At 32.9% G+C, this 20,231-nt stretch overlaps 2 protein-coding genes across 4 annotated transcripts; both read right to left on the bottom strand.

Moving 5' to 3' along the window:
- Positions 1-8,242: 8,242 nt before the first annotated feature.
- Positions 8,243-12,304, bottom strand: LOC116133847 (protein NDL1-like). The gene is made up of 11 exons (XM_031419527.1): positions 12,286-12,304; positions 12,003-12,096; positions 11,661-11,757; positions 11,468-11,551; positions 10,338-10,395; positions 10,175-10,257; positions 9,859-9,906; positions 9,696-9,743; positions 9,479-9,534; positions 9,199-9,334; positions 8,243-8,809 (listed from the first exon to the last, which is right to left on the bottom strand). Exons 1-11 carry the CDS (start codon positions 12,302-12,304, stop codon positions 8,570-8,572), a joined length of 963 nt encoding a protein of 320 aa, XP_031275387.1. The 3' UTR covers positions 8,243-8,569.
- A 4,300-nt stretch (positions 12,305-16,604) lies between these two features.
- LOC116133824 (protein phosphatase 1 regulatory subunit INH3-like) lies at positions 16,605-18,491 on the bottom strand. Of its 3 annotated transcripts, XM_031419508.1 has the most exons (3): positions 18,379-18,482; positions 18,204-18,268; positions 16,605-17,233 (listed from the first exon to the last, which is right to left on the bottom strand). In XM_031419508.1, the coding sequence occupies exon 3, from the start codon at positions 17,212-17,214 to the stop codon at positions 16,888-16,890; it is 327 nt and encodes a 108-aa protein (XP_031275368.1). In that variant the 5' UTR covers positions 17,215-17,233; positions 18,204-18,268; positions 18,379-18,482; the 3' UTR covers positions 16,605-16,887. The 3 variants fall into 3 exon arrangements, with proteins under 3 accessions (XP_031275368.1, XP_031275367.1, XP_031275369.1); XM_031419507.1 differs by lacking the exon at positions 18,204-18,268 and having other exon boundaries at positions 18,379-18,491; XM_031419509.1 differs by lacking the exon at positions 18,204-18,268 and having other exon boundaries at positions 16,605-17,252; positions 18,379-18,469.
- Between the last annotated feature and the right edge of the window lie 1,740 nt (positions 18,492-20,231).

Here is a 20,231-nt window from a genome sequence, read left to right as displayed (position 1 = left end):
TAATACTTAGGCCTAAAGCTCTTGGGAATGACATTGGTGTGTACTTGCAACCTTTAATAAATGAGTTATAGGAATTATGGCATTATGGAGTTGAGACTTTTGATGCTTCAAAAAAGGAATTTTTTTGCCGCATGCGTGCTGCACTTTTATGGGCAATTAATAATTTTCCTACATATGCTAATTGTTAGGGCGGAGTACTAAAGGAGCAATTGCTTGTCCTTCATGCAATGAGGAGACCCCATCTACTCGACTTAAATATGGTCGTAAGTTTTCTTACATGGGGGCTCGTCAATTTTTACCTATGAATCATAAATGGCGAGAGAACAAGTCTTCCTTTGATGGAAAATTGGAGAAAAGGTCTGTTCCCAAGAAGATGTCTGGAGATGATGTGTCGAACCAATTGCAAATGCTTCAACTTTTATATTTGGTAAGGCTAAAAAGAAGTAGATAAATGATAAAAATCAAAACAGCCTAAATTGGAGGAAGAAAAACATTTTTTTAAATTGTCATATTGGAAAAAGAACTTATTACAACACAATTTGGATGTCATGCACATTGAAAAAAAATATATGTGAAAATATCGTAGGGACATAGTTAGATATTGAGGGGAAAACCAAAGACAACTTGAATGTTCGTCGTGATTTGAAGGAAATGGGTATAAGGAAGGATTTGCATCAAACTCAAAAGGATGGGAAGTGGTTTTATTTAGCAGCATGTTACTTTATCTTCAGAGGAAAAGACTAAAATATGCAAGTTTTTAAAAAGTGTAAAGGCTCCTAATGGATATTCATCTAACATCTCATGATGTGTAAGTGTTAAAGAGCGCAAGATAAATGGTCTCAAGAGCCATGATTCCCATAGTCATTTAGAACAACTTCTTCTTGTGGCAATGTGTGGAATTGTACCTAATAATGTGTATGATGCTATAACTGAGTTGAGCCTGTTTTTTAGAGAGTTATGCTCAAAAGTGTTGAAAAATGAAGCATTGGAGCGCCTTGAATCTCAAATTGTGATAACCTTGTGCAAATTAGAAAGAATCTTTCCACCAGCATTTTTTGATGTTATGGTGCACTTAACTGTTCACCTTGCAACTGAAGCAAAAATTGCAGGACCTGTACAATATCGATGGATGTATCCTATCGAGAGGTAATATTTTGTTTTCATTATTTCATATATCTAATTTTTTTTTTTAATTAATGTGTGGTTATAGTAAGTTATTAATTAGTTGAAGAAACACTTGTATACATTCTTAGGAAAATTGAAGCATTATGTTCCTAATAAAAGTCGACTAGAAGGTTCTATTGCAGAAGGGTACATTGTGGAAGAAGTCTAATATCTTGCTCTAGATATTTAAATTGTATTGAAACTAACCTTGATAAGTTGGCAAGAAATTTTGAAGGTAGTAATGTTGATTCAGACAAAAGGTTACCTATATTTCATCAATGTGGATGTCCTTGAATAAGGGATAAGTGTAGGTTGATTGAATATAATGAATGGAAACAATGGGTGAGCAAGGGTAGAGAGTAGAACTGGTCGGAATTGGAACCTACCCGGAACTGACACTGTACGGATAGGTTTCAGTTCCAATTTTTTTGAACGGTTACTGTGCGGGTCTAATTCCGGTTCTGGTTCCTATATGTGTAAGAATCAGAATCAAAACCAAAACCAAAAAGGGGAACTGAAATGGGTACCCGCACCAGTCTTGGAATCAAGTACAGGCACCTGAGTAGGAACCTGTATTGGAACTTAGATTTAAAGGAAATATCAGTAAAGAATTGGGGGTCTTTCTTAATATTACATATAAAAAATTTAAAATGGCCAAATGGGATGAAATGTTATATAAAAAAGTATAGTGTAACAATAACAATAACCTAATCAAATATATATACAATTAATTATACATATATACTTTACCATATAAAAAACTTTAATATATTATAATATTAAAGTTTTAATTAATTAAGTGTATAAATTATAATTGGAATTAGGATCCAATTAAAAGTTTTTTAATGTTATTAAAAATATTATTTTTGAATAAAATAATATATTTGATTGAATAATAGTTAGTTATTTACTTCAATTATCAAATTCTAAGTATATCTATAGTAAATTAGTAATTAATTAATTATATATGATAAATTGATAAACATTAGTACATTACTAGTTAAATGATTATCTAATTATTAATTAATTATAGTATTACATTATAAACATTAGTAATTTACTACATTAATACATTATTTAATTAAATGATTAGAAATTTAATTAATTATAACATTACATTATAATAATTAATTAATTATAACATTACATTATAAATATTAATAATTTACTCCATTAATATATTATCTAATTAAATTATTAAGAAAATTAATTAATTACAACATTACATTATAGATTTATAGTATGATTACTTAATTAATTATAACATTACATTATAAATATTAGTAATTTACTAAATTATTACATTACTTAATTAAATGATTAGCAAATTATAATATGACAACTCATGCCTCATGAGTCACGATATATTAAGAAATCATTAAACAAACTTAAAGTTAGAGTCATACTAATTATTTAATTAAAGTTTCATAAATCATATTAATATTAATAATTAATTTTATTCTTTTGTTACAAATTCACAGTTAGTGTTAATTTAACTTTATTTTCACTCTAGTAATTATAATATTATATAATTTTTGTATTTTTGGATAATAAAGTTTATTAAAATTTAGTTCCCAAAATTAATTCCATAACTATACTTTGTAAAATATATATATTTATAATTTTAAGGTTTTCTTAATTTGTCAGGGGTGTATTTGTAAAATTTTAAGGTGAGTTTGTCATTTTTAAACCAGCAGGGGGGTAACTGATTTTTTATAGGGTACCCAGGTAAGAAACCGGAACCGTAACCTGCTTTTCGGGTTCTAGTTCCAAGAATCAAAGAATTCCTTTTCCTAGGAACCTGCAGGTTTCGGTTCTGGTTCCCCCAAAAAACGCAAGGTACTAGGAACCGCTCACCCCTAGAAGCAAGCCCATCTTTATGTGTTGAAAAATTGTGAAGAAGTACAACCTTTTTTACAGTATGATAGTTTCCTTGTTAATTTATTTATTTGCTGCTTAATTTATATATATATACTATTTTTTCATTGTTGGTTCTTACTTTATTTTTTTCAAATTGTTTGCAGTGAACATGAGCAAGACACGTATCAAGAAGATTTTCATGAATGGTTTCATCATCAAGTAAGGTTTTCATTTGTGAAATTTTATTTTTGCGCATTTTGATATTTAATTCTTACTCTTTCTCCTTGTCTTCTTTTTAATAGGTTGTACAATCGTATAAAGAAGGGAGTACATGTGTAAATGAAGATCTATTATCTTTGTCTCGTGGTCCTTTTTATGGTATACAAAGGTTTTCAATCTATATCATAAATGGTTTTAGGTTTCACACTAAGCAACTTGAAGGAAAAAGGGTAAAGCAAAATAGTGGTGTTTTGGTAAAAGGAATGGTGGAGGATAAAAATATAGATTATTATGGAGTTCTTAATGAAATAATTGAACTTCAATACATGAATGAAAAACGAATTGTGCTATTTAAATGTGATTGGTGGGATGTTCATGGGATTGGAAGAGGTGTGAAGAATGATAAGTATGGTTTTGTTAGTGTTAATACAACTCGAATATTATATACGGATGAACCATTTGTGCTTGCATCTCAAGCACAACAAGTATTCTATGTTAATGATGGTTCCAATCCTAATTGGCTTGTTATTTTAAAAGGTCGTCCAAATAGCTTTTATGACCTACCATGCGGTGAAAAATCATCAATTGATGAAGAAGCTTTCCAACAAGACAGCTCTGAAATAGATCCTCAAATTTCAAATATGTTTAAAGATGATGGTGACTAAATCAATTGGAAGAGAAATGAGATATGTGCTTCTAGTAGTGCAATTGTTGATGATGGTCATAGTATTGATGAAGAGAGAGATGCTAAGACATTGATGATAGTGACATTGATGATGAAGATTTGCTCATATAGACTATTAGATTGATTGTTACATATTTTTTAATCTTTCATATGATGTTTGTTTGAAAGCTTAGAGATTTTTGATGCAGTTTTTATATTTTAAATGATTGTTCAACTTGAGTTCAATTCCTTTATTTTACAAACTATGCTTTCAGTCTTATGAAGTTTTATGGTTATACAGTTCAATTAATTTGCTTTGCATATTAATACTTTATGAAGTGAGGCAGGTTTTGATAAATATATTAATGGTGGTTTTAGTTATTTTGATATATGCACCAAGTTTTATATAAACCTGATCTTCCATACAACCAAACATTTTTTTATCAAACGTATAAATAATTTAAATAGTTTATTAAAGCTATCATCATCATCATCTAAAACATACATACAAGTCCATATATACAAATATGTAACATAACCAATTTTTATAATTTCTCATATCTCATACCTAAAATCACCTATATTTCATAAAGTGTTAGTTTTAAGTCATCATAGAAAAGACAAAAATCTCAAAGATCTTTTAAAATACAATTTTATTTTACAAAAGCCCACACTCCTAGGTCCGTGACGAGTTCTTTTAAGTTAACTATTTGTTGAAGGTTCAATTTACTATTGACCTTAGCAGTTTGATTTATATTATATTTGATTATAACTATTTAATTCATAAGTAATAAAAATATAATTACTCATAGGATAAATTATAATATTTATAGATGCATACTATAAGGATTATAACAAATTAATTTTCACATTCTTTATTTGCTACAAATTCAAATAATTTATAGCTAATGCACACATATTAGCTATATATTAAAACAAGTAACTAATAATGATACTATAATATTGTTACTACCATGAAAATAAAATTTGTATAGCTAGATACCTTAATTAGCTACAAATTTCAATATTTTATAGCCAATGCACAAATAATAGCTATATAGTTAAACTCGTAGCTAATAATGATACTCTATGCCATGTAAATAAAATGTTCATAACTAAATACATTAATTAGCTACAATGTTTTACCATAGCTAATAAATTGTAGTAAATGACTAGTTATTGTCACGATTTTAATTATGGCTGAAAAAAAAAAAAAAAAAAACCAAACTGAACTGAACTGAATCGAGAAACTGGATCAAAACCGGTTATCTAGAGTAATCGGTTCGGTTCCGGTTTGCAAAATTGAATAAATCCAAAAACCGGTTCAGTTAACGGTTCAAAGGTTAATTTAAAGTGGTTAACCGAAACCGGTTTTGCATATATAAATACCCAAATCCCTAAACTTAAAAATTTCCTCCTTTTCGTTCCCTCTTTCCACAAAATTTTCCCTCTCTCTGATTTCAAACATTTATTTTTACTCACTGTCAAAGTGTCAACGCAACAAACTCCACTCCATATTCTCTCCAATTCGGTGATTCCCTTCACTTCTCTCCGATTCTCTCCTTCCTTTTCAAATTTCTAGGGTTTGTTTTCTCACTTTTATTTTTTACATTAATCCCTTAATCAGTTAATTTTCTTTTCATTTTACTGTGCCTTTACCTCCGCAGATTTGCATTTTATGGCGATAACGAACTGGTCGCCATTTTCAGTCTTCAACTAGCACGAAACCACGACGACACACGACTAGAAATCACAAGCAAAAGCATCTTCAAGTTCACATATGCGATTCTTTTAATTTTTGTGTATTTTGTTGGTTTTGAATCTTTTGATTCGTTTTGGTGGTGGGTTTGAACTTTTTTGAAAGTTTTGATTTTGGGGTGTGTGGGGTGAGAATTTTGAAGTGCGTGATATTATGTTTAATACTTTAATGATCGATTTATATTTTTAGTATATGTTACTTGAAGAAGTGAATGATTATAATTTGTTTCTTGGTTGTGGTTTTTTTTTTTTTTTTTTTATTTTCTGGTGAAATTGCTTTCTACAGGTTGGATTTGATTTTTTGGGTAAGTTTGAATAATCGGTTAACCGGTTTCCAAACCGAATTATCAATTTAGTTAGAAACTGGTTTATGGGGTAATCTGGTCCGGTTTCGGTTTGGCATATTGCTTGAATCGAAAAACTGGTTCGATTCAAAAAACACCTCATCCAGTTTGATTAACCAAATTTCCACACCCCTAATTTTAATAAGTTAAAGCAAAAAATGAATATTAGTTTCGAGGGAGGAAATCTTATCACTAAAATTATCTAAATTAGCTACAAATATTGACTTTGGTAGCTGTAAATATGTATTTGCTACAGTTTTCCTTTCTGTAGCTAATTTTCGTAGCTATATGTATATAATGTTGTAGTGTCATCTTTTCCATACCTCCCATTCTATTCTCCATTTTGGCTGATACCAATTTGATAGGAACACCTGGTAAAATGAACCAATTCCAAGCAACAAACACACAAATAACAAATAACAAGAGAATCCACAATTCTTATGTTAATTGATATTGTATTTAAGTAAGAAATGAAGTGCAAATCAGATCAAAACAACAAAGTAACACAATAACCAGATAATTTCTGGCAGTTGGGAGGAGTTAGGTGCCTCCATTGATAAAAGAAAAATACTTGACCCTTCCCCAAGACTATTCTTAACCATATATACTAAATATGTTACTAAAATATCCCCACTCTAATCAATCCCTATACTCTGCCACGTGGAGATTCCCATAACTAACTCTCCTTTACCACCTCTCTGCCGTTAGTGTCGTTAGAGCCCTTTACGCCCCTTCAACTTGTAGACGGTGGTCTATCAGGGACATATATGTGATATCAGCAAAGTGAACTTTGTGTACGTATAAAGGCTTTGTATTCATTTTTTCATTCATTTCCTACCTTATTACTTCGTACAGATAGTAAAAATGACATTCAAATAGCACTCCTGCTCCTTCAACCAGTACTCAAACCCTTCCACTTCCTTGCGACCCAATTATTATACTCGGAAGTAAACTCAGCAAGAAGATCAACAAAAACTCTGAAACAGCGAGTAAAATTTTAGGACAAGATCAGTGCAATAATAATAAGGTTATTCCCTACTGGTGAAGGGAAGAGACTTTTGATAACGTGGAAGCTTACGGCAGATGGCAGGGCTAAGACGGAGCAAACTTGGATGGTGATCAAGAAGCTAAGACGGGGAGAGATATATGTTTCATTACTGATGTTTTTAATCTCATATTCAAAGACATGAATGTGAAGGGAAAGAGTATTTTCAAGAAGAGAGACAGAAAAGTGTCGGGGAAGCATGAAGAGAAAGGTTTAAGGTATGCACGGCAAGGTGGAAGAGAATCTGTAAACCCAAAATTTCAATTGGGGGTCCAAGCTTATGCTCACGTTCAATCCCATGCAGGAGAGACGGAGTTTTTTTAATTTTACTTTAATGTCTCTTTGTTAACAAGGCCTTCCGAATGTAAAATTCATTGATTCTTTTAATCAATTTATGTTCTTTTGTTCTTTGAAATATAATTTTGCTTCCATGACAATTGATTTTTAACTTTTTTATTTTTTCTTATATTGATTTATTGATTTTTTAACATTTATATCTTCGTTTATACTGATTTATTTTTATTTGAAGGGCTGAGAATTTTAACTTAAATGCAGTGCTTTGATACTCGGCCCGGCCTGGCCGGTTGAACCGAGACTCGAGGCCTTTGCCAGACGGGTTATAATTTTCAACTATTCACCCTAAACCCTAGAATTATGGACGGCAATTAACGAGCATTCGATGACAATTATATTGGAGCTTTTGGAGAGGAAGGGTCGATGAGTTCAAAGGTGGTGAAGGAAGTGATTTTCGGTGAGTGAATCAACCGGAAAAGGAAAAAATCAATCAACCAAAACAAGTTGCCGGGATTGGCAGAGTGAACAGAAGACAGGTGAGATGGGTTTTATTTCAAACATTACCAGTTCAACCCGAGACCCGGCCACTCTACCAGGCTTCACCTCGGGTTTGTTATTAAAACATTGCTCAAATGTACTCACTCATTCGTATAACATTTATACTAGCCTAGCGATTCCAATAAAATATTCCTTTGATGTTAAATGATTGGATCATGATAATGAATTGTTAAAAGATTTAATTAACTCTTTTCCAAAAGAGAAGCTGGATTCTATAAATATTGTTTCTTCTACTTTTAATCTCATTAGGGGACAAGAAGATAGAACCAAAATTGTTTTGCCAAATTTTGATTTAAAATATAGAAAAATATATTTATCAATAACAACATCAACGAGTAAGAAAATAATGTTCTCTCTCAATTACTCAATAAGCTGTACTGGAAAAATTAAAAGTTACAGTGTTGTGGTAATGTGTACAACTTGGACATCGGTTACAGAAAAAGAATAATCCTCCCTCTCTAAAGAATGGTGTTCCGACTATGATATATATATATACTATATATATTGTATCTAGGCTAATATAATACCTTCATCGCCACTATTTTAACAAAGAATTAATACATCTACAAACACAATGAAAGAATAAGCTATCCTTCTTCCTCTGATTGGACAAGGCAAGTTAATGAGATCACTCTGTGTGATGGAAACTCGTACTGTATAGCATCAAATTTCAATATCTGCGCGCGTTTTGATCGGTTTTAGCTTGATACCTAGACTTTCGGGAGAAAGAAGTTCCGGTGCTATGCAAGAGTGGTTTGACGGGCTAGTAGGGTTTGAGCCATTGCTTGATGAAGAAGCAAAGTGTGGTTGTCTATAGTATCCGAACCCCATTAGAAAGAACTCGATTGGAATCAACATGGCTAATGGGTATTCTTCTGTTACCAATGAGCCGCATGCCTGAACCTGTCAAAGACACAAACAAGAACATCAACACAAACTTCCTACTTTTCTTTCTTTTTTTTCCTTTGGTAACTTACAGAGTTTCCTCCACTTAATCAACCTTACTGGCCTATTTCTAGAAATGTCTGTAAAAGTAAAATACATGAAAAGAAAGTTTCTTTTAAAATTTAATTTCAGAAAATCTGCACCCATTTATTTCCTTGTGCATGCTAATTTCATATTCTGCAACGTCTGTGACTTCAAGTGACTCTGCATTAATGATAAATTATTGAAAACTTAACCTATTTATATAGTCAAACAATTACTGATCAGAATTGCACTTACATGGACAATTTACTTTTATAAATAAAATAGAAACAAGAAATGAATCAACAATGTGAATAGCATTCTACCTCGACTAGAGCACAGCTTTTTTTTCCCATTGCGGCACTCATAAACACGGATTCAGCATGGAATGGACTACTTTCACCCACAAAAATAAGCATTTTGCACTGCAGATTCTGCAAGCCGTCTGTAAGGTCATGCCTCCTATCATTAAATTCAGAAATCAATTTATGACAGCATTGTAACAAAATACACAGTTTTTTATCCCTTGCACAACATCCCTGTAGGACAGATATAAGTATGAGTTGAAATGGCGAAACTATATGCATTGAAGTAACGAAAACTTACTCATTAATTGCTTGAAGAAAGCGCATGACATTTAAACTTTGGCCTTGATCCAAAACCTGTATACACATTACAGAAAGTATCAAAATCCATTCAATTTGAATGTCTTGTTTTAACATACAGTAAAAACCAATATGGTGTTTGCCTTGCCAACACATAAATATTGGAAAAGACCCAGTGATTGGACTATTACACTGATAGGAACTGGGTTTATGCTTACCCGTCGGCAAGCTTGAATTATGTCTGATTCTTCACCATGTTCACACTCCTAAATCCTATCAGAAAAGTTGTTAAGTTATTAGATCATATGGCCAGTCAGATACATTATACCACTCTATATAAGGCGATCCAATGTACCTTACTGAGTTCGCTGAGGAAGGCACCTTCAACACTCCACACATTCCATAGAAGTACAACAAGTTCATTAACACCTGAAGAAGAATTAAAACAACCTAATAAAATTTAATTTTTATCTTTTAACTGCAACCATCATGGATGATGCATTTTTTTTTTCTTGGTCAAATGGGCATATTTATTCCCATCTATACACATAAACCTTGAATTGCTGAAGTTGCTCTCTCAATATCCATTTTTATACAGAAGCGTGTCAGTTTTATGATATAATAATTAACTGGTGAGTGCTGACCCATTAATTTTCTCAATCACAAATGCTATGATTTAATAAGTGGAGATGAGAACCTTATGGTAAAGACACTCTGCCCAAGAAGGTGCTTTGCAAAAGGGGAGACAAGTATTAATCAAGCACCCGCTCTTTATTTCATCTGCCAAATTGTAAAATACATAAATCCATCATGAAGAAAAATTTCAGAACACAAAAAGATAGTCAACTTTATGAACATACTGCAAAGAGTGTAAGGGTAAGCACCAGCAGTCACTCCCAGGCACAGTACCTTTTCAGTCTGAATTCCAAAAAAAAAAAAAAAAAAAAAAAAATGAGCTTTAAGTAAGAGTATGGGTAATGAACAGGAAAGAATAATGCAAGTGTCAGCTGTCGGAAGAGAAATTTGCTTAACACAGTGGGTAGGGACAAATATCAAGATCTTTACACTAGTACGATGCAAAGGAAAAATAGATGGCATGGATTCTCTAATTAAGTAGGCAAGCTAAAAAATATAGAAATCAGAAATAAATAACCATTTAGAAACCTTAAGCACACACACCTAAACACCCACCATATGGCATGATGAGGCTGGGTACACTGGCTTGAGACTCCAGGACCCCTTACAGATCCTCACACCAGCATGATACTCAATCCTAAATAGGATAATTTAAAAGAGCATTTTGCAAAGTTTTCTGAATACCCTTTGCATCTCCAGAAAGTCATTGTCTAATCTCCTTGAACAGTAAAAAAGACTGCAAGGAGTATGAACGTGCCAGGGGAGTTAAATCTTCTGTAGAACTCACTTCATAGTGAGGGGAGGATTACTACTATTCTGCTATGAAGGAAATGTGTTGGTTGGCAAGGAACACTTGAAGGGAATCTCAAAAGTATTGGATTCAAGACAGGGACCCTGACATTTAATAATTTGTACAAGAAACGAAATGAAGATAAGATTAAGCACAACCTTGTTATATCATGTCAACATCGGCTTAACTGATTGCCTCCACATACTGTTATCTATATTCAAAATATTATCTACTCCATTTGGTTGCCTGTTCTTTAAAATTCTCACAGAAGTCTTTGCATTGCAAGTACATCAATACTTCTAATTGTCCACTATATAATCACCAAGGTAAGTCATTCACATTATCAAGATTTATTCTCATTGACTATATCAATAAGCTGATCATATCTATTCACGTCTTAACAAGACATGCAGCTACTCGTTTTTCTCCTTGAGTTTTCACTATCAAAGAAAAATCCAAGTCTTCTAGGGTTTCTCTTAGCAAAATGAAACCCCAATATTTCAGTTTAAGACAATTACAAGACAATAATACAAAAAATGCAGGTAAAAGAACAAGATTGCATACCCAAAAAATCGAGCACCTCTGCAACTGCTCAGCTAAGTCATCTACACTAAGCAGTGGAACATCTGAAGAAAATCTCATGAGCTCCTAACTGCACAGAACTCTTAAACAATGGTGATAAAAAAATTCATTAATATCACCCAAAAAAAAAAACCATAATTAAATAGCCAAACAAACACTATCCCCAAAGACAGACCTCATGCCCAGGGGCATCAATGTGATAAATGCAGAAGTTATGAAGCCACAAAGAAGCTGCATCGGGCAAAAGAACAGACCTTGGAAACAAAACATGTCTGTAAAACCCCAAAAGAAACAAAAAAAAAAACAAAATTAATTCATTTCGATTTTATTATACAACGAAAAACCATCAACCCTAAAAAACAAAGAACCCTCAACACCCAAATCTCAATCAATCTCAACTGATTTAACCACTTCCCCCTAACTTTCAAACAAAGAACAGCAAATCAAACCTTTTAAAACCCTTATCAAGAATTTAACTGGCACCATTAAATGAAAAGAAAAAAAAAATGAAACGTACAGTTGAGAGCAACCTGGGTAGTTACCAAAGCAGGCTTCTCTTGACACCACATACAACACAGACACTGATCCTTTACTTGTTTTAACCAACATTCCTGCACAAACACACATTTGAAATACATTTAAGCAAACACAAAGAAATGAAAAACACTTAATCAAATCTGTGAACAATTCTTAAAGAGTAAAAAGGGCAAAAAAAAAAAAAAAAAGGTATATTCTTTGATAGTTAATTTAAGCTTGTTCACCTTCCCTCCTAAAGGTACCATGTCAATGTCTATGGACACGAGTCACTGACTCGGCCATGATTCACTCGATCTGATGCAGGCAAGCTCAGTCAGTTGATTTCTTGCTTTGTTCTTGTTCTTCTTCCTCTTGTGGTTTGTGGCTTTCTTTGTTTAACTGAGACCAAAATGCCCCCAAGAGCTTCGATTTGGCTGCTAGGAAATGACGGTTTTGGGCTAGTCAACGGATTGAGTATTTGTCTTGTTGCTTGTTTTAAGCGAAGTAAGTGACCGTTAAGGTTGAAAAAGTGTCAGTTCAGGGAGGGCATTTTTGGGTTAGACGTGAGGTTTGTGATCGTTTAAAGCGGTGCCGTATCAATAGGGGCTAAAATGATCAGTGAAGTATCGGACAGCTGTATGCCACCGGATACTTCAAGAAAGATGCTACAGCTACACAGCGCAATGGGCCTTGAAATTTTTTTTCCTTCTATTTTATTTTGACCTTTTTCCAGCAAAATATTTTCATGAACGGTTTACCAATATTCGTATAATTAAAATTAGTTAATATGTGGAAAATAACTTTTTCTTTAATCAATAATCATTATTATGATTATCAATAATAAAATGGGCAACTGATATTATGTATGCTTTAAAAGAAAACTAGAATAGAAGTCTATATATATATATTGTATTTAGTATTCTTAACATCTCTAAAGCATATATTAAGATAAACCATCATTTATATCACCAATTTTAATGATGATATGCCCAATTCCCGGATGGTAAGATTTGTGTGGTATGTCCTGAACTACATAATCCTGACGACCAAGATCCTATGAGTTGTTCCTGTTGAGTTTGCCTCTTTCATAAGGTGATTACTGTCATAAGTATAAATTAGCTGTCAAGCATATCTAGTCTGTCACAAACATAAAATTGCTATACCAGATCCTAGTTAGGGGGATTATGCGAATAAGTAACTTTGTAAACTCACTTTCAACCACTGTCAAATGAGATGGTATAAAAGAAGCCTACAATCTAGTTTCAAGGGGATTGATTTATGCATTAGTAAAATTCAAGAGATAAACACATTGATTTTTTCAAAGAGAATAAGTTTGAGAGCATGTACCCCATTAGTCTCACGATCTTTCATTTGTAACCTCTTAACCTTAACACCCACAATAATAATGACATGATATAGTTGATTTGATTTCATACCGTCAAACCAATGAAAATTTTCTTGTTTTTTATTATTAGTCATTTTAGTGACTTGTTGTTATCAAACTACACACATGCTCCTGATTCCTCGAAATTGATGTATGTTTGATATACAAATTATGATAAACAAATAACAATACGAATGTTGAACATAATAAAAATGGTTTATAAGTATACCAAAAACCTCTTCATCTGTAAACTATGACAAAGTAAATAGTTAATTTGAAAATAGAAAAAATTGGAATAAAACATAAATTAATAAAATAAAGTATTATGATTACATTAAAAATTATAACATAATAATAAAATGGAGCAACAAAATGGTCATCAGAATATTTATGACAGGATCCAATGGAACCTAAGCGTGGCTAGCGATGAGCTGGCACACTATGATAGAATGATTACCTCGTGTTGTGTTTTTGGAGGCATCCAGGTGGCTGACAGCTGTATAATGTACGACACTGTGCAATTTAAATTCGCGTGAACAGAAACAGACAATGTCACTAGTCAATGGCCTAACTTAGGCCCGTACATCTTCGTTTCTTTATAAGGGGAATTTAAACTCTTGAGTAGGAAGTTAGCACACCTGACTTTGTCGGCCACGTATACGACGCGCGCTACCTAATTAATGCACATGCCTAGAATTAGGAATTTAGTAGCTGTACTGCAACCAAAATGATTGTTGATTCGCTGGCAAATTTTTTTTTTTTTTCCTTTCTTTCTTTTACCAAATATTAATCATGATGGGTAAATTTAATTTCCGGAATTTTCGCCTATTGAATTTTTTTTTTTTTTTGTTGCTCTATTTGCTTTAAAAGTAAAATATGTGTTTGTTTACTTATTCATATCATTATTATAAAAATTAATCAATTTTTATTGAAAATGGAGAAAGGGATGATTTGTTTTCTATTATTATATTATGTTAAACTCAAAATATTTTTTCAACTCTATTCAATTAAAAATAATTATATTTCACTTTTTCCAATCTGAAAATTATCCACCCAAGACCACCAATGTCCGCCGCTAAAATGACACATAATAGACTAAATCTAACAAGTTGTATGCCGATCTGGTCGAAAACGACTAGATCTGACATTAATGGGCAGATCTATCTAACTGTTTATGATAGTCAGATTTTGGCCATTAACGACGGTCAGATTTTGACCATAGATCTGACCCTTTTTTTCAGATCGACGTACAGCCAGCCAAATCTAACCGATCATGCACCGTTTTGATGATTGTCGATTGTCGTTCGGCAATGGTGGTTAGGGGCTAGCAGTAGCTTGGATGGATGAGAGTATTTTTGTCAATTTTTAATGTTTTATTGTAAGGGGTGTTTAGCTAAATTAACAAATGTAAAGAGTTAAAAAAATAATATAAATATTTTCAAAAAATGTTTTCAAAAAATATACCAAACAACTTTTTAGTATTTTATTCAATTCTAATATAATTTTTAGTTATTATACCAAACACATTCTTAGAATCATATACTATTCGATTTAATCAAATTCAACTCAGCTTAACTTAAAATAGTTTTTAAGAATAATATTTTTTAAATAATCTATCAAACAGACCCGAAATTTCAATCTTTATAAAGGGATAATAATAGAAAACCCTATGTGTTTGAATAAATGAATGAGCCCCCTCTCTTGTTAGAATAGGAGCATAACCCCATTCCGTTGAATCTGTCAGTTAACTTTAACATATAATAAGGTATATTTGTAGTTTTTCAATGTTATAAAGGGTATTATTGACTTTCAGATTTTATAAAAAAAAAAACCCTAAATAAGTTTATTCTCCTTATTCCTTCGCTTTTTTTTTTTTTCTTTTTCTCTCTTCCATCGTTCTCATCCTTCATCCTCTTTCTCTTTCCTTCTTTTCTTCTCTTCCTTATCTGTTTTTTGATCTAGTGGTTGGCCACCACTATGAAGCTTCAATTTTTTTATTTCTTCAATTTGTTATCAATTTTTCTTAAGAAATTAGATTCCATGAATTTGGAGATTGAAGGGTTGTAATTAATTATGTTTTATAATGTATTTTTTATTGAGTTTTGTAGATTTAGATTAAAGGTAGAATAATAAATTTGTTTGGAGTGTAAAATTCGGATTGGAATGAGATAAAGTAATCAGATGAAACAGAAAGTGGATTAAAAATATGAAAACAATTTATCTTAAACTAAAATATATATTAAGAAATTTTATTTGAATAAAAAAGAAAATTGAAAAAAAAAAAATCAGTTTATTTGAGTGAAAAAGAAAATTGACCAAAAAAATAATAAGTTTAGCATTCTATTGAAGGGCAAAAATGTCATTTCATAATTTCACAGATTTTTATGAACGGATGGTAACCCAAATGGGGGTTATGTTCCTATTTCTGAAAAGAGTGAGGAATTCTAGTTGAAACACATGGGGGTTTTCTATCATTATCCCTAATCCTATGTATAAATAACAATCTTTTAATTTTATAAAAAAACATTATCAATTCCTGCCAAATAATTATTAACCATTGGCAGTTTGGTGAGTGAACTATGGAGACCCAAAAGTTTCAGAATGAAACACTTACACCTTTGTAATTGAATGATGTTTGTAAAAAGTAATACACATCACACACAATGCAAAAAAGCAAGTTTTTTATTTCGCAAATATCTTATCAAATTGTCAAAATTTATTAATAATCTGATCATATGACAAAGATCAAATATTAGCTTCTTTTTGTTGTAAGGAAAAAGATAAAATAAGGGTATATTAGTCAATGTATACAGGTCCTTTGTCCGAATTCGCTTTTAACAAAATATTTGTCAATTATAAGGGGGTAAGTATTCCATTATGAAACCTGTGAATCTTCTTGTTTCTCTCACTAAATTTAAGGGTGTCCATGTAAAAACCTCGAGTTAAACCATAGATAATCTCTCAACCATCCTATCAAATAAGTGAAAGATTCAAACATTCATTAAACTCAAATAAACAGCAACACAAGCCAAATATCACAAGTACCATCTTGTCAAGGTCACCTAGTACTCGAATGCGCAAGGAAAATAAGAATTGAAATCCTTTTTATCTCGGATTAACTTGGAATTGCATGCATCTAACATAACGATCAATGTAATTGTATGTAAACCTAGAAAGGATGTTATGATCTCATACTGGACTGATAATGAAATTAGGAAATGTACATCCAATAAACCTTTACTAATATGATCAAATCCAGGATACAAAAGTCTGTCATCTATCTCCTTGGACAAAAGAAAGAAAACACAGTTGACAAATTATGCTTGAATTTCAATAATATGAAAAAGAAAAAATTTCATAGATACCCAGTTTCAGCTTTTAATAGAATATCAATATTCCAATCATTTTCCTATCAATAAAATTCTTCCTGTTATCCAAACTTTACACAAGGACAATACCTGGCAGTGTCCACTAACATGGATTGCGTCGTCGAATCAATCAATCATACAGAGGTTGAGCTTCCACCAGCATCCTTGGAATTATGGTCATGATGATTATGGTCATGCTTATGATGATGATGGTGATTATGGTCATGCTCCTCATCATCACTGGTATCTTCGTCAAACGGCTTCTCTTTGTGGAAAATGCAGCACTTCTTGGAACTCTTCTTTTGCATGAATTCGTTGTCTACAGTTCCATCTTTCCATGACACCTTCTTCTTCCTTCGATTCAGCCGCAGGACCAGAGTTTGAGATTGACTGCTCTCTGCATTTTCTACAGTGACAGTGTTTGTAACAGAGGCAGAAGGTCTTGTACTGGTTGCACTCATCGGTCTTCTATTTTTTATCCTACGACGTTAAAATTAGGCTTAATAGATCAAAGTCAATTCTTCTCCCTCACAAAATAGATACTAGGATGATATTGATAACACAACAGAATGTTCAAATATGTATTGCAGAATCCATATATATGAAACTGCTGTGATCAGCTGCCTAACGTCACACTTTTCCATTAGTTTTGCTCAATTATCACTAATTATGATAATTCTCACCAACAAAGGCGATTATATCATGCATTTTTAACAAATACAGCATATCTATTACTAGAGAACAACTGCAAAAAATAAGAAAGAAAATTCTGAGTGACATGGCACTAAGCACCTATTTTGGATTAAATTCCAATTTGTAAACCTAGATCAACTGAATATACAGAATATGAGGCTAAATGCAGCACCATTAAATAGGAATGAGACTAATAGTGAACTTGAGTGTACTTCCATTATTGTCAAACAAAAAAAGGTAAAAAACACTTCTATTTCTAAAACCTGTAGTATGTATCAAAATAGACAGAAATGATTCCGCGGGTTAGAAAAAACAAAGCAAAGTACAGTTTACATAAACACTTGATAGATGTTTTTTCTTGATCTCCTTTAGATTTGAAGAGCACGGAACCGCTTTCAAAAGTACATTTCACAGAAAACATTTTTACTCGATATGTTATCTACAAATGCACTCCCAAAAATGCCATAATCACAAAGAGAAGTTCTTATTTAGGTTAATGTCACTGGGGAAAGATTACAACAACGTTACTTAAACCATTCTAACTCTCTAAACTTCAAAATTCATTCATAGTTAACCTTCTTGCGAGCCAAAGTCATAGGTAAACTTAGCTTGTAAATGTAGTCACAACCAGATTTCAATAATGTCAAAAACCTAAAAAAAAAAAAAAAAAAAAAATGAAAACAATACAACTGATTTTAATTCCTTCTAATCCCATGAAAGATCATAAACTATCCCGATTTAATCATCACTCACATACCATATTGCCTTAAAAAAAAGGTCAAAGACTGCAATTCGTTCGCGCAACAATTTTTTCCAATTATGCTTCGGAAAAAAAAAAACAAAATTTAACATAAAATTAGAGGAGAAATCGATCAAAGCATAGGGAAACGAAAGAAATCAAACATTAAATAAAAAAATCAATGAAAACTTACCAGAGGTTGATCAGGTTAAAGGTGGGCGAGCGACGGGTGAGGTAATTAAGGTCAGCCGTAATACAGAGAGATGTCAATAGGAACAAAGAACACAATTCTAGCGTCAAAGAGGGATAAAGATGGGCCTTTGTTGGACTGGGCCGGTTGGGCTAGGTTTTTGTATCCTCGAGCACTAATTTCGGTTTCAAGTTTAAATTTAAAAAAGAGTAAATGACCCGTTCCCGCCCAAGGTTTTGTGAAATTTCAAGTTTCCGCCCCTAGTTTCATAAATTTCAGATTTCCACCCTTAAACCAATGTTGTTAGCAATTTTTAGCCCCAAATTAGTAAATTGCCTTTTTAACCTCCATATCTCAAATCTTTCCACCTCTTTGCCTCTGCCTCCGCCTCCACCACGATTTGCAATCTTTCGGGGCTGATTCCGAATGATTTCCCATGCCAAATTCCCACCGCACATCATCATTCGACTCACCACTTCCCCCTAAACAAAATCCATATCATCATTGCCCATCGTTGTTGCTCGCCGATTGTTGTCGGCCACCTGCTACAACTTCGCACAATTTCCTTGTTTTTAGGACCGAATTCCAATCGTTTCTTACGTAAAAAATCCCCGCTATTACCACCATTAGCATCACCAGTTTCTCCTCTTCAAAACTCATACTTCCCTGGACTGTGGTTGCTCGTCGATTTTCATTCGCCACGCCCCCCTTCCCCCCCTTCTTTTTTTTACACCACATTCACATTTTTGCATCGATTTGGTGTAGCTCGCAACCTTTTCCACTGATTGCAGCTTCTTATTGATTGGTGTGATCTTTTTTACTACTGTTGTGTTTAATTTCATGGTTGCCAGTGACTGTGACTGTTCATCATCTCCAACCTTTCCCACAGCCAACCTGCCCTCCACCTAATCTACAAACTCCCCCACCAATTTCCCAACTACACAACCCTCTCCAAGCAAGTTGCACTCGCCTCGGAGCTTATTACAAGAAGGAAAACGACGAATGATAGGGTAACGGGGTGTGGAATGAGACGGGTCTTGGTGAGGGGACAATGGGGAGAAAAATGGTGGTGATGGGGAAGGTCATCGATGAAGGATTCCGGCCAATCTAAGGGTGGTCAAAGAGGTCACGAACACCTGTTTTTTCACCATCCTCTTCCCCTTGCCTCACACACCAAAACCCCTCATACCCCACCCCTGCTCACATTTCTCGACCGATTTGTGTCTCACGAAATCGACCCTCCATTTCCGACTAAACCCGACCACCAAAATCCAATCTTTCACCACCTATAGACTCACCAGCCTCTCCTCTTCAAAAGCGCTAACATTCCCAACCAAGTTAGCTCCCCAATCACTGTGACATCTCGTAGAGTTTCTTGTAGGTTTTTGTGAATTTGGGTGCTTGTGAGAGAAATTTGAGATGTAAAGGGTTATTTTAAAGTTTTCAATTTCATTTCAGATTTAATATAGTTGAAATGACCATTTTACCCTTTGACTATTATATTAAATGATATTTTGTTAATTTAAGAGTGGGAATCCGGAATTTATGGAATTAGGTGTGGAAACTTGCCATTTCATCGAACCTTGGGTGGGAACATGTCATTTACTCTATAAAAGGGTATCATTAAAACTATTAGGGGGCGTTTGGTTCAGGAATGTTAGATTACTGAGAATGTTGGATTACTGGAAAGATAGATTACCTTGGAAGATTATTGGGAATCTTTAGGAAAATGTGTTTGGTTAGTTGATGGGTATGTTATATTAATATGTTTGGTTATGAGGAATAAATTGGTGGGTATGTTATTTAAATTACTAAATTGTCCCTTTTTAAAATATTAATATAATATTATTTTTATT

This window comes from Pistacia vera, unplaced genomic scaffold (assembly GCF_008641045.1).
Source record: "Pistacia vera cultivar Batoury unplaced genomic scaffold, PisVer_v2 Contig276, whole genome shotgun sequence".
In the NCBI taxonomy this organism is placed as follows: Eukaryota; Viridiplantae; Streptophyta; class Magnoliopsida; order Sapindales; family Anacardiaceae; genus Pistacia; species Pistacia vera.
The sequence above is the reverse complement of the archived record's forward strand: the minus strand, read 5'-3'. Positions and strand labels throughout refer to the sequence as shown.

What these genes read in the sequence shown, in the direction of transcription:
- LOC116133847 (XM_031419527.1), bottom strand. An exon ending in TTGATGCCCCTGGGCATGAG is followed by an intron (nt 11,552 to 11,660) that starts GTCTGTCTTTGG and finishes CTGTGCAGTTAG; the next exon opens with GAGCTCATGAGATTTTCTTC. An exon ending in CAGAGTGTCTTTACCATAAG is followed by an intron (nt 9,907 to 10,174) that starts GTTCTCATCTCC and finishes ATTCTTCTTCAG; the next exon opens with GTGTTAATGAACTTGTTGTA.
- LOC116133824 (XM_031419507.1), bottom strand. Translation starts at nt 17,214, where the DNA reads ATGAGTGCAACCAGTACAAGACCTTCTGCCTCTGTTACAAACACTGTC.